Source organism: Miscanthus floridulus, chromosome 3 (assembly GCF_019320115.1).
Source record: "Miscanthus floridulus cultivar M001 chromosome 3, ASM1932011v1, whole genome shotgun sequence".
NCBI lineage: Eukaryota > Viridiplantae > Streptophyta > Magnoliopsida > Poales > Poaceae > Miscanthus > Miscanthus floridulus.
This window is the reverse complement of record NC_089582.1, coordinates 38,505,233-38,521,356: the sequence shown is the minus strand read 5'-3', so window position 1 is coordinate 38,521,356 and position 16,124 is coordinate 38,505,233. Positions and strand designations below refer to the sequence as shown.

The 16,124-nt window shown below is 43.6% G+C and overlaps 1 protein-coding gene and 1 pseudogene across 1 annotated transcript; one reads left to right on the top strand and one right to left on the bottom strand.

The window, feature by feature from the left end:
• Positions 1-609: 609 nt before the first annotated feature.
• On the top strand, positions 610-1,732 carry LOC136545488 (uncharacterized). The gene is made up of 2 exons (XM_066537507.1): positions 610-928; positions 1,143-1,732. Exons 1-2 carry the CDS (start codon positions 625-627, stop codon positions 1,262-1,264), a joined length of 426 nt encoding a protein of 141 aa, XP_066393604.1. The 5' UTR covers positions 610-624; the 3' UTR covers positions 1,265-1,732.
• A 1,272-nt stretch (positions 1,733-3,004) lies between these two features.
• On the bottom strand, positions 3,005-12,764 carry LOC136545487 (uncharacterized; annotated as a pseudogene).
• Positions 12,765-16,124: the final 3,360 nt, after the last annotated feature.

Below are 16,124 nucleotides of genomic sequence, written 5' to 3'. Positions count from 1 at the left end.
AGACAACATCTAAAAGGTATGTGCTACTTACTAGTCTGAGTCAGTGCAATATCTATTCAAAAGGTTAATGATTACTTAAAACAAATTAGCGACTATTGATATGTCAGTATTTAGCTTCTTTATTATGCCTTCTTTTTGTGCACTAGCTTAAGTGCATAATAGCTCCAAATCGGCAAATCGGACCCAGCAAATCAGTATCCTGCCTTATACAAATATTAAAACCAAAAGCTACGACGACCATTAGTGTTTGTTCAAAGACATTCTTTCCTTTAAGAAAGGGGAGACCAAGATATGGCATAAAACACAAGGATGGCGGCAAAGGCTGACCAAACAGTACTCGGCTTCTTCAAAGTATACAGAATTATAAAAGCTGCTCAGCTTGCAGAAGGTACATCCAACAGGAAAAATGAAATCCACATACATACATATAGGACATATATAACCACATTCTGGTGTGGCACTACTACTACCTTACTTGCATTACCAGTATATATTCTTTTTTGGGGGTGGGGGGTGCGAAATCGCGGTTCCAATGCAAGGGGGATGGAGGAAAGCGAGGGGAGGTAGGAAGAAGAGTGAGGAGGGGAAAGGGACAAGATACCAGAATAAATTGCTGAGGACACCATGAGTGGGCTGCAAGGAAGCACATTGTGTGGCCTGAGGCCTGAGAACAGTGCAATAGACTTCACCCCTGCCCTGCCCCGTGCCAAAAGCAACGCCCCCCCTGATGGCTACCCGCTCTCTACTACCCCGGCATCCTCTTGCTGCTGCCTATTTCCTTTCCTTTTGCACAGGAGCCCTGCAGCGCAGCCACATTTGTTTGATCCTAGCTCGTTTTCCGCCCTCTCCGTGGGGATGGGGTGGCTCCACTCCCTCTTCTCCCCTCTTAGGAGGATGTGGGTGAGGGCGCATTCCGAGCGCCGCAACCGTAAGTAGTTCTAGTTCATCTCCCTCTGTCTCTCTGCCTCTGATCATCACTCATCATATCTGAATTGTTGTGATCATGCTGCATTGCAATTTGAAACACCATGAGTTCTTGCTGGCCTGCCTGCCTGCCTTGTTGTTTCTGAACATGCATATGCTTGCACAATTTGATTTGCATTGATAGATAACGTACTGGGGTACGTGACTTTGCTTGGCAGGGAGGGGAATGCACATCCTGTACAAGGACGTGCAGTCGTGCCAGGACGAGGACGTTCACGTCCTCTGGTCCATCCTCATCGACTCGCACCGCCACCCGGCTGTCCTCAAGCTCAAGCTCTGAAGGAGCTCAGCAATGGCGTGTACCTATTTATGTGGGGTACAGTGTGAGAGAGCAGCACTGCTAGCTAGCTCCCTTGCGTGCGTGCGTGCGTAGGCCTCCCATCCTTCAGTACTATATATCTATGGTTTGTCTTTGATGAGGGTACTAGGCCATTACCACCTTCGCATTCTGAAACCGAAGGAGAAAAAAAAAGAGAACTCAGAGGTTGAAGAAGAGAGAGGTTTCTATGCTTTTGTGTGTGATGCTTTCCCTTTGTTCTTTTGCTTCTTTCTTTGAGGTTGAGATGTCACCTTTGTGTTGGGCTTGAAAAATGAGTGTGAGGTTGAGCTCTCTGTACATAGAGTCATAGACACATACACTTCTTGCTCAAGTGCCTTACCTTAAATTCTGTCGTATTTGTACAGTTGTGTGTACGTATTTGCATTGTGTGTATGTATGGGGATGGAGGCTGCTGGTTGTTAGAGTGTATCTGTCCCTGCTTTTTTGTTACATTATTTTTTAAATTGCCTGTCAATTTCTTGGTGCCCGGACGCGTCCCTTGTTTACTCACGCGTGCACGAATGGCTGCCAAGTGGTCGTGCTCATGTATTTTGGACTAGATAAATATATGCAGGTTTAAAGTGTATCGATCAATGCTTCTATATATAATCCAGAAAGAGTAGTCCAAGACAATTTGGGTTGTATTTATTTATTTATTTATTTATTTATTTATTTTATTTATCGCAAATTGCCCGGACAGAAATAAATATCTTCCAGCGGAAGCAGCCGGCTTGCCGACACTCGTATGTGTAGCCGTATGTATTTATCGTGGATCCAAAGGTATCCTGTGCACGGGTTATACTTTACCTATGTAGGAGTTGTTGAGCAAGATTTTTTTTATATGAATCTTTTGAAACAAACACCATCTCAAAACGAATGAATGCTTCCAGATTTGGTTTAAGTTAAGCTATCCTAAATTTAAATGAACGTATAATAAAACATTATCAATACTTATGATCATTCCAAAAAGGTACACTATAATAATATATTTTATGATTAATAAATAATAATATGTATTTGAAATTATAAATATTAGCATATTTTTATAAAAATTCAGTCCAACTAACGATGATTAAGGCAACTAAATATGATTTGAATTAACACAATTATATTTTTTTCTAGGACAGAGAATATATGTTGTACAGCAGTCCTAGAAAACGTCTTACGTTTTGGACGGAATGTCTAATGTAAATTCATCTTTTGGAGAGGGATATTTTTGGTCCTGTAAGAATCATAAATCTGCAATAATTGCCCCGTTCGCTTGTCTTAAAATCCTTCTTGTTCGGTTTTTTTTTCAGCCAAAACAGTATTTTTCTCTCACATCAATTCAGCCGGAACAATATTTTGTCTTGTTTTTTCAGCCAAACGAACAGGGCCAATATGGTCACAAATAGATATCGTAGGTACAGAACAGAATTCCTCTTTAAATTCTAGACCTCACACTTCTCACGTACAATATCTTCCTGATGCACGTCTCCCATAATGCCCTTCTTAGCGCTAATTTCTCATCTTTAAATTCTAATTCACCTCTGTGACTTGTGCTTGAGACAATCTTCGGGGTTATTTTGGTCATATTTTTTTCTCCAAAAAAGATATGATTGCCAGAGTGATGCGTGATTGGTTAAATCTTATATTTATTACTATCAAATGGGCTATAATGACGAGCTAATAGCTAAGTATAATAGTTATAAAACGAAGCCATGGAATTACAATAACTTTGAATTATTGATGAAGCATAGTTACAGAGAAACTGAGTTATTTCATGAATACATGCCACAAAAATTATGAATTATCGTTACTACATAGTGTGGCAGTAACTCAAATATGCTTGATATTTATGTAGATTATTCGCTACTCTGTGGGCAAGCGACGACATCAGGAGGTCCTGTCTGGCCGGTCTGGTAAGCATCCTGGTCACTGGGAAGCATCACAAAGAAGAAGAGTCAGATGCATGATGAAGAAGCAGGGCATCTCTTTGTGAATGCATAATTCTGCTATGAAGCAGAATATGTGCTGATTGTGATCATAACATTCAGACAGCAAGAATGGCAATATTGCCCATGTATGGTAACAAGGTCGATGGATTAGGAAAAGCAACATGAAATTTGATCATGGTGATAAATAAACAGCTGTATTAGGCTCATCCTATTCTGCTTCTAGAAAAAGAAGGGCTAAGAGAAGAGAAATTGTCAACCAGACGTGAGACGCAAGCTTTGAAATAGGGTATGGCATCTGGTTCTGTGCGGGAAAGAGCACCCAAAGGAGTAACGGTGATCTGGAATAAACAAGATATATGTATTAGAAGATATGTTCTACGAGAAAATGGAAGTCGTATGGTAGCTAGGTCATTCTTACATATCCATCAACTAGGGAATTGTGGTCCATTTCCTCTCCTTCCACTCCATCGGAACTTCTCCCTACAATCTGTATGGAATTCCAGCAACAAAAACTATTACCATGCATTAACTCATCCATTTTAATTCGTAACATGAGATGTTTTAGCAAGCTAGCATAAAAGAGGAACAACAAAATGTCCAGAGATCCACCATGACATAGACAAACAGCTATCACTTATGTATATAGGTAGTCCTCATTTATAAAAGTGTGTAATATCAATATCAATAATGCAAAACCCATCTAAAGTTAATAGCTTAAAATCAGGCTACATCTGACCATTATGTTGAACATCAGAAAAGTGAATAGATTGATCAATTCAATTCTAATGTTCTGGGGCACAATGGTTTTTTATCTTAACAAACTATTTTTCTTAAAGGCTATCTATCAGATGAAGTTCAAATGTGATTGGCAGATTAGCATGAAGTTTGGAAATGCTAACTTACCACTCTCTTAAACAGTAGGTCATCTTCTGAAGTAACTAGTCCGCTGTCCTTTTCGCCATCAACATCCATGTTTGCTGTCTGGTAACTTTCTACTGCAGGCTTCTTGTAAACTGTTTGCTCCCAACTAATTCTGGCCATATATGTTCCTTGTTTTGTAATTTTGTAGCCCTATTGATGACAAATTTAAAAAATATTTAGATATTCAATCTGTTCATAAACAAAAAAAAGGGGCAAAAGTATTTTAAAGATTTTCTAGAGGCAAAATGCATTAACATTGAACGATAAGTGGAACTCAGAAGAAATATCAAAATCTTGGACTTTGACAGGTCCTGGACCATGCTCCATAGTTCATCAATGTATTTAGATTTGCTTCCACTATACAAGTTTTAAAATTGTAATCCATAAGTATAATTCAGATCACTGTTGGAGATTTACCTTGTGGTGTGCAGCATCTGTTGGTACATCTACATTCAAGAATGATCCTTGAGGATAAGTCCCATTCTTGATCTCAGTCACGATAGCATTTATCAGAGGCATGCAGACCTCTGCAGACACCTTGAGGTCATTAACACTGCTCCGACCCGCAACCCTGTACAATTGGGAGATCAAACAGAGTTCACTTTTTGACTGAATAGCATAGATTCAGCAAATGGAAGGACATGACTGAGAGAGGTGTAACCAAATATTGAGCACATGTCTACATTGAAATCGACTTTTAGGGTTTTCATAAATAAACACTAGTAGGAGTTATATGAAATCTGTGGTCCTGATATCTACTGAAATTGCAAAGAAGCCTGAGGTATTCGTATAATCAGAACATAGGATTATTAAGGTTGATATGAAACTGGAATTAGTTCAATTTCCTGAGAAGAAGAAACATAGTAATTCCGCATATGCGCGCACACAAAAGTTACAGTCATTGGTCAATCCATTTTCTAGATCAACCATTGGCCAAACAACTGGCTTCCCAAAAGGAATAAAGATAATTAGGCACCTGGTATCACCAAATATCAAAAGTTACAGTCATTGGCCAATCCATTTTCTAGATCAACCATTGGCCAAACAACTGGCTTCCCGAAAGGAAAAAAAGATAATTAAGCAGCTGGTACACCAGATATCAGTCAACTGCTTCTATATTAGAAGTAGTTCTATGTTTTATATTTTAGATTAGATTGTATCACAGCATTTGCCAAACACTTCAAAGGATTCAACAGAAATTGAAAGCACACAACAGAGTATGCAATGACTGTTAACCATGTTCTTAAACAAGCAGCTGATGAGATACTTACAAAGGATTCAACATATAGATATTTTTGTCACCAAATAACAAGCAGCTGCTGAGTGTGAAGAAAGCGGTTTTAACACTGCAGATGAAAACAATGAAAAAAAACTTTGCATACCAATCATATGACATAGCTATTGCAGGAATCCCATATAAGAATGCCTCCCTAGAACCAGCAACTGTTCCAGAATAAATGCTGCAGATTAAACAAAAGCACAAAAACACTCATGAGTCATTGCTATATACATATATTTCTTTCTGAACCTAAAACCAAAAGTAATCTAATTAGTTGTTACAATTTCCACCATATAATTTAGAGGACTTCTTAACTCTAGCAATATGTTTTTAAGATCATGTCTGTACCGACAGAGATACTTACACATGGTACCCACAATTATTTCCAATCTTGATTCCACTAAGTACCTGCATTAAGGATCATACAGAATAGAAAGGGGCTCAGCTATTAGTCATGACAGACTAAAGTTAAGCAAAGAAACTATTAGTAATCAGAGTTTAAATAAAAGTACAGAATGAATTTCTGATGTATGTATGAAGAAATTTCAAAAATCACCGGATCAGGAACCAAACCATCAAAGAGCTTTCCAGAGATGCCTAAAGAAGCGCAGTCAGCAGGAGTTCCTAGCATTGTTAGGAGATACCATCAGCATCCAACAAGCAATGTCTTTGAGATTAATATGATTCTGTTGGAAGGAACGAAGCTCACTCAATTCCTGGGGGCAACAACCCAAACATGTACATGAGTTGAGCATATATGCATCTAAGCCCTTACACAAAGAGGAAAATATGCTATACACCATATATATCTAACACCCCCCCCCCCCCCTCAAACTCAGGGTGAATCACAAACACTGAGTTTGGAGAGAAAGAAACGATGTTGAACTCGCGTCTGCGCCTTGGTGAAGAAATCAGCCACCTGGAGCTCGGAGGGCACATAGCGAAGAGCAATGACATCATCCTGCACCTGAGCCCGAGTGTAATATGCATCAACTCCAATATGCTTGGTGAGCTCATGCTTCACAGGATCACGAGCTATATTGATAGCACTGGTACTGTCAGACAGAAGAGGAGTGGGCATAGAAACTGAAACACCGAAATCCTCAAATAACCATCAAAGCCAAGTAACCTCTGCTGTCGCAAGAGCTATAGCTCGCAACTCGGCCTCTACACTCGAATGAGAGACCACGGTCTGCTTCTTTGTCTTCCAAGCAATGAGAGAGCCACCAAGAAAAATACAATAGGCAGAAAGAGAGTGACGATCAGAGTCACTAGCCCAAGTAGCATCAGAGTAGGCTTGGAGTTGAAAAGAGCTAGAACGCGGGAAGAACAGACGACGAGTAATGGTCCCACGAAGATAACACAAGACATGAAGAAGATGGCTATAATGGACATGGGTGGGAGAAGAAACAAATTGACTAAGAATGTGCACAGCATATGAGATATCAGGACGGGTCACAGCTAGATAGACAAGACTCCCAACAATATGACGATACCGAGTGGGATCGGTGAGAGGTTTACCATCAGTAGCACGGAGCTGAAGATTAAGCTCGATGGGAGTCTCAACAGTGCGATGATCAGTGAGGCAAGAGCGAGCAAGAAGATCCTGAATGTATTTTTCTTGGGATAAGTAAATGCCATCAGAGGTGGAAGAGACCTCAATCCCAAGGAAATAACGAAGAGGACCAAGATCAGACATAAGAAACTGCTCGCTGAGGCGTGCCTTGACAAAGGCAATATACTCAGAATCATCACCAGTGATAATCATATCATCAACATAAAGAAGAAGAAGAGTGCGACCACGAGGGGATGTGTGAATAAACAAGGCAGGGTCATGATTGCTTGGGGAAAAACCAGCAGCAATGATCACAGAGGCAAAGCGCTGAAACCAAGCACGAGGAGCTTGTTTCAGACCATAAAGAGAGCGACGAAGACGACAAACCATGCCATCAGGAACAAGATACCCAGGAGGTGGTCGCATGTAGACCTCCTCACGGAGTTCACCATTAAGGAAGGCATTTTTGACATTAAGTTGAGAAATGGACCAAGCACGAACAGAGGCCACAGCAAGGAGAGTGCGAACAGTGGTCATGTGAGCCACAGGAGCAAATGTCTCATCATAATCACGACCATACTCTTGCTGAAAACCACGAGCAACAAGACGAGCCTTATAACGCTCGAGAGAGCCATCAGAGCGAGTCTTGATCTTATAAACCCACTTGCACGTGATGGGACGAGCATGAGAAGGAAGAGGGACAAGGTCCCAAGTGCCAGTGCGCTCAAGAGCAGCAATCTCCTCAGCCATGGCTAGTTGCCATTCAGGATGACAAATGGCATCATGGTATGTGGCTGGCTCAGAAAAGACAGTGCCAGCAAAACCATACCTATCAAGAGGCTTCAGCGAGCTATGATCGCGAAGATTATAATGAGAGGAGGGCTGAGATAAAGAATCATCAACCGAAGATGGCTCAGCAGGAGAGGAGACATCAGAAGGCAACTCAACAGGAGGCGAGGAATGCAGGAGCCGACGACTGTAGGTGTGAATCACGAGAGGTTTGGAATCATAAATGGATCGAGGAGCATGTGAAGACGACTCAGAGGGCAACGGAGGAGAAGGTGGAGGAGGTGAAGATGGTTTAGGAGGTGGAGATGGTGATGGAGGAAGAAGCACAGTGGAGATAGGTGTATCAGGAAAAGTCAAGAAGGACAAAGGCTCAACAACAGCCTGAGGAGAAACATCAGAGGAGGGCCGAGGATAGAAGGAACGAGACTCATCAAAAGTAACGTCCCGAGAGATCCGCATACGACGAGCAGTCGGGTCCCAACAACGATAGCCCTTGTGCTCAGCACTATAGCCTAAGAAAACACACTCAACAGATTGATGGGTGAGTTTAGTGCATTCACGAGGAGCAAGAAGAACATAGCACAGACATCCAAAAAGGCGAAGACTAGAGTAATCAAGTGGCTGTCCAAAAAGGCGCTCATATGGGATGCCACCTTTAAGAGCAGATGAGGGTTGAATGTTGGTTAAATAGGTGGCAGTGGAGATTGCTTTAGCCTAGAAATGAGGTGGGACCGAGGAAGCAATCATAAGAGCACGAGCAGTTTTAAGAAGGTGACGATGTTTACGCTCAGCAACATCATTCTGAGCGTGCGCACCAGGACAAGAAAATTGTGAGAGAGTCCCTTGCTCAGAAAGAAATTGGCGAAGAGCACCCAAAAGATATTCCCTGGCAGAGTCAGCCCAAAAAACACGAATAGGAGCATCAAAATGAGTGCGAATCATCCGAGCAAAAGTTTTATATATAGATAACACCTCATTACGATGTTTCATGAAATACACCCATGTGAAGAGAGAGAAATCATCGATAAATATGACATAATATTGATGACCCCCTTTTAAAACAAAAGGTGCAGGACCCCATACATCTGAATGAACAAGATCAAAAGGACGCTGTGACACAGACCCACTAGAGGGATATGGAAGCTGGATCTGTTTGCCAAGCTTACAGCCCTGACACTGATCTAAAGAAACATCACCAGAGACATTTCCTAGAACACCACGACGGACAAGAGCGGATAAGCGGGAACCACATAGATGTCCCAGGCGATGATGCCACTGAGCAAAAGAGGAAGAAGCCGATGTAGGAGAAGCAGAGCTCACAAGACTGGCAGAGGCAACGGAAGGAAGACGAAGCCAATCGAGTTCCTAGAGATGCGGAGAATCACGGCAGCGAGGGCCAGTATCAACTAGGAGACCCGTGCTGAGATCCTGAACACGGCAAGAGTTAGAATAAAAAATAACACGACAACCATGATCAGTGAGCTGGCCAGCAGAAATAAGTTGCATGGTCAAATCAGGAACATAAGAAACATTAGGAACATGAAATGAAGAAGAAGAAAGAGTGCCACGACCAACAACCAAAAGAGATGAGCCATCAGCAGTTTGAACAGTGAGAGGAATGGAAGGAGAGCAAATAGAAGAAAGAGAGGTACTATCAGGTGTCATATGAAAAGAAGCACCAGAATCAAGAATCCATGGCAAGATACCTAAAGTGGATGGTGGTCTCTCAATAAAAGACTGAGAAGTAGCAGCAGAGAGTACTGGGGCAGGAGTGACAGAACCAGCAGTTCTAGTAGTGACAGAACCAGAAGCTCCAGTAGGTGGAGGAACAGCAAGACGACGAAGTAACATGAGTATCTCCTGTTGTGCATCAGGATGCTGAGACTGAGCATGTGAGGAACACCCACCTCGGTGAGACTGAGACTGAGCCTGCCTCTTCTTCTTGTAACAATGATCCTCATCATGTCCATCTCTGCCATAGTGCTTACAATGAAGGCCACCTGAGTTGCGAGTCCCCGAGCCGCCAGAGGCTGCTGAAGCAGGCACTTTGGGAGGAGAACCAAGAATTCCAGACCGAGCAGCCAGAACTGAGGAGGACGTCGACTGAAGTAGACCAGCAGAACGAAAGCGAGTCTCCTCATTACGAACAGCAGCAAGAGCCTACATCAAAGACACGCATGGCTCACGAGCAAGTAATTGAGCACGAAGGGGCTCAAACTCAGCGCGCAGACGAGTCAGGAAGTCATAGGTGCGACGAAGCTCGAGGTGGCTCTATTGCTTCCTGCAGGAGTCACAAGTGTCCGGGGACAACTGAGGACTAAGAGTGTCAAGCTCACGCCATATTGCAGATAGCTGTCGAAAGAAATTCTCAACTGAACTGTCACCCTGCTGCAACAGTTGTTCTTGACGTAGGGCGGCAATATAAGTGGACTGACCAGAGGGCTCATAGCGCTGACGAAGAACAGCCCACATCTGAGCAGCATGATCAAGCCGAATAACCTCTCCTGCCAGATGCTTTTCCATACTAGCAACAAGAATAGCCCCAGCACGAGCATCTTCATCCAACCAAGTCCGATAAGCCCGAAAATGAGACATGTAAGAGGCCATATCATCATCATAAGCTTCGTGCAACTTCTTTTGTTCCTCTTCAGATTTTTCTGAAGGAATCACCGGCTGCACTGGACGATCAGGCAATGCTGGACAAGGTAGCTCACCACTAAGAAACTCCTAGAGTCGGAGACCACGCATATGCCACCGCATATGTGGAACCCAGTCATGATAATTGGTGCCATCAAACATCACTGGACAACGCAGGATTTGAGCGCCTCCAAAGGGAGGAATAGGAGGAGATGCCATCTTTCTTTCTCCAGAAAAGCAGAAAAACAGCAGCAGCAAAGCGGGATCTGACTCTTCTTCCTTTTTTTTACCTAATCTAAAACAGAGCAAGCAGCAAAGCAGAAAAACAGAGCACTCGAATGGATGGCCAAGCGGAAGCTGAAGCGGAAGCGCGCGGTGGCCATGGGAGCAGGGGCCACGCCGACGAAGGAGCCGGCGCATGGGTCGCCGGAGGGGTCCCAGGAGACGAGGGCCCGGTCGGTCGGGTCCAACGCCCGCTTGAGCGCCGCCAGCACACGGGTGTCCTCCTCGTTGCGCGCGGAGGCGCCGAGGACGGAGAGGAGCAAGAGCAGGAGGGGAAGCGGCAGGAGGGACGCGCGGCGGCGGGGCGCCCAGCGACGGGCCACGGAGGACGTGCGACGGCGGGGCCGCGCCGGCCACAGAGGGTGCGCGATGGCGGGACCGCGCTCGACCGCGGAGGGCGCGCGACGGCGGGGCCACGCCCAGCTACAGAGCGTGCAACGGGAAGAGCACGCGAGGGAGAGAGCCGACGGGCGGCGGAGCTCCAGGCAAGCGCAACTGGAAGAGCGCGCGAGAGAGCAAGGTAACCCCTAGATCCTAGGCTCTAGTACCATGTTGGAAGGAACGAAACTCACTCAATTCCTGGGGGCAACAACCCAAACATGTACATGAGTTGGGCATATATGCATCTAAGCCCTTACACAAAGAGGAAAATATGCTATACACCATATATATCTAACAGATTCCAAATGTCTTATATGGGAAAGCTCATATGCAAACAAACCTGAAACTCCAAATGCTGTAGCACCCGTTATATCAACACGTTTACAGCGGAGTGCAGTGCGCCATGAGATGGAGTGGCTCACACCCGATTTGTCTCTGCATTTTGATGAAAAGTAGACAAAAATAAAAGAGTTAGGAAGAGGATTGGTGCCATAGGATGAGCATGACCCTTGGCCAACTACAATTAATTAAAGACCAAAGACGGTCTTTCCTTTTTGACATGAATAGATAACAGCACTCATTTTTTTTCAGGTTCCTACTGAGCAACCATGTTTATAATAAGGTTAAATGACAAATCACCATTACTGTGAAAAAAAATATTTAACTAAATGAATTGTAATTGCATCTCGTTTCTTCCCTTTGATTTAGGCACACCCATATAATTGCTTTTGCATAACAGTAGTCCCACAAAGACACTTTTCATTGAAAACAAATCGGCAACTTGGATGGTGCATTTGCAGCTAATGGGTGAAAAATATTCCACGACAAGGACCGATTCCATGTTGTGCCAACAGCAACTGGCAAAGCTGATGCTCCCAAACACAACGCTCAGCGCATAAGTAGTAGTTATTTGTTTCTTCCAAACTGCCTTTTGGATTAATCATATAAAAGAAGGAATGGTCACTGTTTCATTTTTACTAAAAGAAAAAAAAAACTTTAGCCATGCCCAAAAACATCGTAGGAAAACAAGCTTGTTTTTCCTGTTCCTTAATTTGTTTACAGCAAAATTAGCCCCCACAATTTCATACCAATGACGCGATGATCAACAGGAAATTCACAAACACAATTATTTTATTTTATTTTATTTAGAGAATAGGTGACACTTATTCTCCAAATACAAATTTGTTACCCCAAATTCCTCTGCTTCGTCTTCTCGGGGAGAATGCCAGAAGCGGTAAAAACAATTGCCCTCACAATTCTAGTTCCCTAGCCTACTACATCCTCTCGAGGCAAATCTCGTGATCCTTCCACAGAATCTACGCAAGGCACCGCCGATCAAACAACCACGCAAGCAAGGAATCGCAAGGGAGCGAGTAGCAGATGGGGAGGGAGGGCATTTACGTGTCAGGCGCGCAGACGAGTACGCGGTATCGCCCCGCGGCGACGAGCTGGTCGACGAGGAAGCGGAGCCCCGGCCCGTCGTCCGTCGATTCCATCGTCGTTCGTCACCAGCAGCACCGCCGCCGCCGCCGCCGCGGTGGAGTCCATGCAAGCCGAGACTGCGAGCGTGGCACGGGGTTGGGGAAGCTTCCATTTCCGTTGGTGGCCACGGCTCCCGTTCCCGTTCGTGCGCCTGTGCCCCGTCCCCCGTGGGGTTTTTGGTTGGGAGTCTCATGGAGTGAGCTAGCACCGCGCCTGCTGCGCTGCGCTCCGGCTATATATACATTATTGTTATTAGTATTGTTATTATTATTGTTATTATTATTATTATTATTATTATTATTATTATTATTATTATTATTATTATTATTATTATTATTATTATTATTATTATTATTATTATTATTATTATTATTATTTTATTTTTATTTTTATTGTTATTATTATTGTTGTTGTTATTTTTATTGTTATTGTTATTATTTATTGTTATTATTATTGTTACTATTATTATTATTATTATTATTATTATTATTATTATTATTATTATTATTATTATTATTATTTATTGTTATTATTTATTGTTATTATTTATTGTTATTATTTATTGTTGTTGTTATTGTTATTGTTATTGTTGTTGTTGTTGTTGCTGCTGCTGCTGCTGCTGCTGCTATTGTTATTGTTGTTGTTATTATTATTGTTACTGTTGTTGTTACTGTTATTGTTACTGTTATTATTGTTGTTGTTATTGTTGTTATTATTATTGTTATTATTATTATTATTATTTATTGTTATTGTTGTTGTTGTTGTTATTGTTATTGTTGTTGTTGTTGTTGTTGTTGTTGTTGTTGTTGTTGTTGTTGTTGTTGTTGTTGTTATTGTTATTGTTGTTGTTGTTGTTGTTATTATTGTTATTATTATTATTGTTATTGTTATTGTTGTTGTTGTTGTTGTTGTTGTTGTTGTTGTTGTTGTTGTTGTTCTTGTTGTTATTGTTATTGTTCTTATTATTGTTATTATTGTTATTATTATTATTATTGTTGTTATTATTATTGTTATTATTATTATTGTTATTATTATTATTGTTATTATTATTATTGTTATTATTGTTATTGTTATTATTATTATTATTATTGTTATTATTATTGTTGTTATTGTTATTATTATTGTTATTGTTATTATTATTATTGTTATTATTATTGTTATTATTCTTATTCTTATTGTTATTATTATTGAAATACACAGGCGGCCCTTTAACTTATCGGCATGTGCCAGTCCGGTCTACGAACTTGCAAACGCGAAAAATAGACCCCTGAACTTGTCAAGTTGTTCACCGCAGCTCCATTTCCCATTCGGTGCGGCCTCTAGACGACGTGGTAGTGCCAATATGGTGGACGAAGCACGTGAGCTGCACGTTTCAATATCGAACGCGGCGGAGTGGCGCTGCGTCCACACTATTTGATGGACCGGGAGACGTGAGACGCAGCGGCGCCCCATGACCAGCAACGGCGAGCTTGGCGGGGTGGCGCTGTGGAGCGCTAGCGCCTGTGTGGATTACATGGGGATAGAGAGTGCGACGAGGCGAACTCGCCTAGGACATTCCCTACGGTGGAGGACGTCCGAAGGCGGCGGTATGTGTGGCGAGGCGGCTTGGCCACGGCGGCGCAGCTCTGGCAAGCCAGAGTGGCGCGCAGAGAGGGAGAGGAAGAGCGCGGGAGCACTGGAGGGTGCCTTAGCACGCCCCAAAGCTCGTCGATAAGCTCGCGTCTGCTAGAAAGCGGCAGAGGAGGAGATCGACAGCGACAGCGGCGCTGCTAGCTCGAGATGAGGCGACGACGCCTGTAGAGCAAGAGAGGGAGCACGGGGAGAAGCGGAGTGAGTGTGGAGTGCTCACGCGACACTCTAGGCACCATTTTAGAGGGAGAGAGACCACGTGAGGAGAGGAAAGGCCGGTCAAGGAGCTCGGCTCCATGCCGACAATGGCGGATCTCTGACTCAGCGCTGCGGGATGAGCGGCTCGAGGCGAGGGGCTGTGGCACGTAGAAAGGGTCCACACGGGGTGCTCGGTCATGTAGGGGACACGAGAGAAGGGCGTGGCCAGGCGTGGTCCAAGTGCTATCGGCGACAGTGTTCGTCCCGTGCAGAGCGGGAGGTAGAGGCGACCCTGTGAAAGGTCCTAATATGGCTAGAGGGGGTGAATAGCCTATTTAAAATCTATAAATCAACTAGAGCAATTTGATTAGTATAACAAATAGCAAAATACAAACTTGCTCTAGCTCTACAAGGGTTGCAAGCCACCTATCCAATAATTCTAGTTGTTATGATAACTAGGCATATAATCCACTAGGTCACTACTCACTAAGAGCTCTCACAATTGCTACACTAAAAAGCTCCACTAGATAAACTTAATCCACAAAGCAAGCTCTCAATACTAACTACACTAAAGAGTTTGATATAGCTAGTTTGTGGGAATGTAAATGAGTAAGTGAGATGATTATACCACCGCGTAGAGGAGTAAACCAATCATAAGATGAATACTTTATCAATCATCGAGAGAATACCAAAGGGCAAGAGACAATCAATTTTCTTCTGAGGTTCACATGCTTGCCAACACGCTATATTCCCGTTGTGTCAACCAACACTTGGTGGTTCGACGGCTAAGAGGTGTTGCACAAACCTCGTTCACACAATTGGACATCACAAGAACCTACCCATAAGTGAGGTACCTCAATGACACGAGCAATCCACTAGAGTTACCTTTCGGTACTCCGTCGAGAAAGGTACAAATCCCCTCACAATCATAGGAGATGGCCACAAACAATCACCAACTCGTGCTAATCCTCCTCCACTGCTCCAAGCCGTCTAGGTGATGGCAACCATCAAGAGCAACAAGCAAATCCTGCAGCAAAAATACGAACACCAAGTGCCTCTAGATGCAATCACTCAAGCAATATACTTGAATTCTCTCCCAATCTCACAAAGATGATGAATCAATGATGGAGATGAGTGGGAGGGCTTTGGCTAAGCTCATAAGGTTGCTATGTCAATGCAAATGGCTAAGAGAGTAAGCTTAAGCCGGCCATGGGGCTTAAATGGAAGCCAACACGAAATAGAGTCGTTGGGCTACTCACTGCACTGAACACAGGGCGACCGGATGCTCTGGTCATATCGACTGAACGTAGGACCCCAGCGTCCGGTCGTATGATGCACGCCATGTGTCCCTTCTTTTTAAATACTGAGCGCCCGATCCCAACGGTTAAGTAATGACCAGACGTGCTGCTGTGAAGTGACCAGACGCTGGACCTCAGCGTCCAGTCGTTTCCAGTAAGCATCCAGAAGCGAGAAATCACGACCGGACGCATCCAGTCATGCTTGACCGGACACACCCAGCGTTCGGTCACTCAATGTCATCATACGTCAGACTGGCCGGACTCAGGCCCTGAGCGTCCGGTCAGTTTTTGCACCAGCGTCCGGTCATGAGACCGAAACAGCGCGCCCTCTGCTGCCACTGACTGGACACATCGATCCAACCAAGACTAGCGTCCAATCACTTACGGTGACCTCTGTCTTTTCTATATAGGGCGTCGGTGGCACCGTCGGACT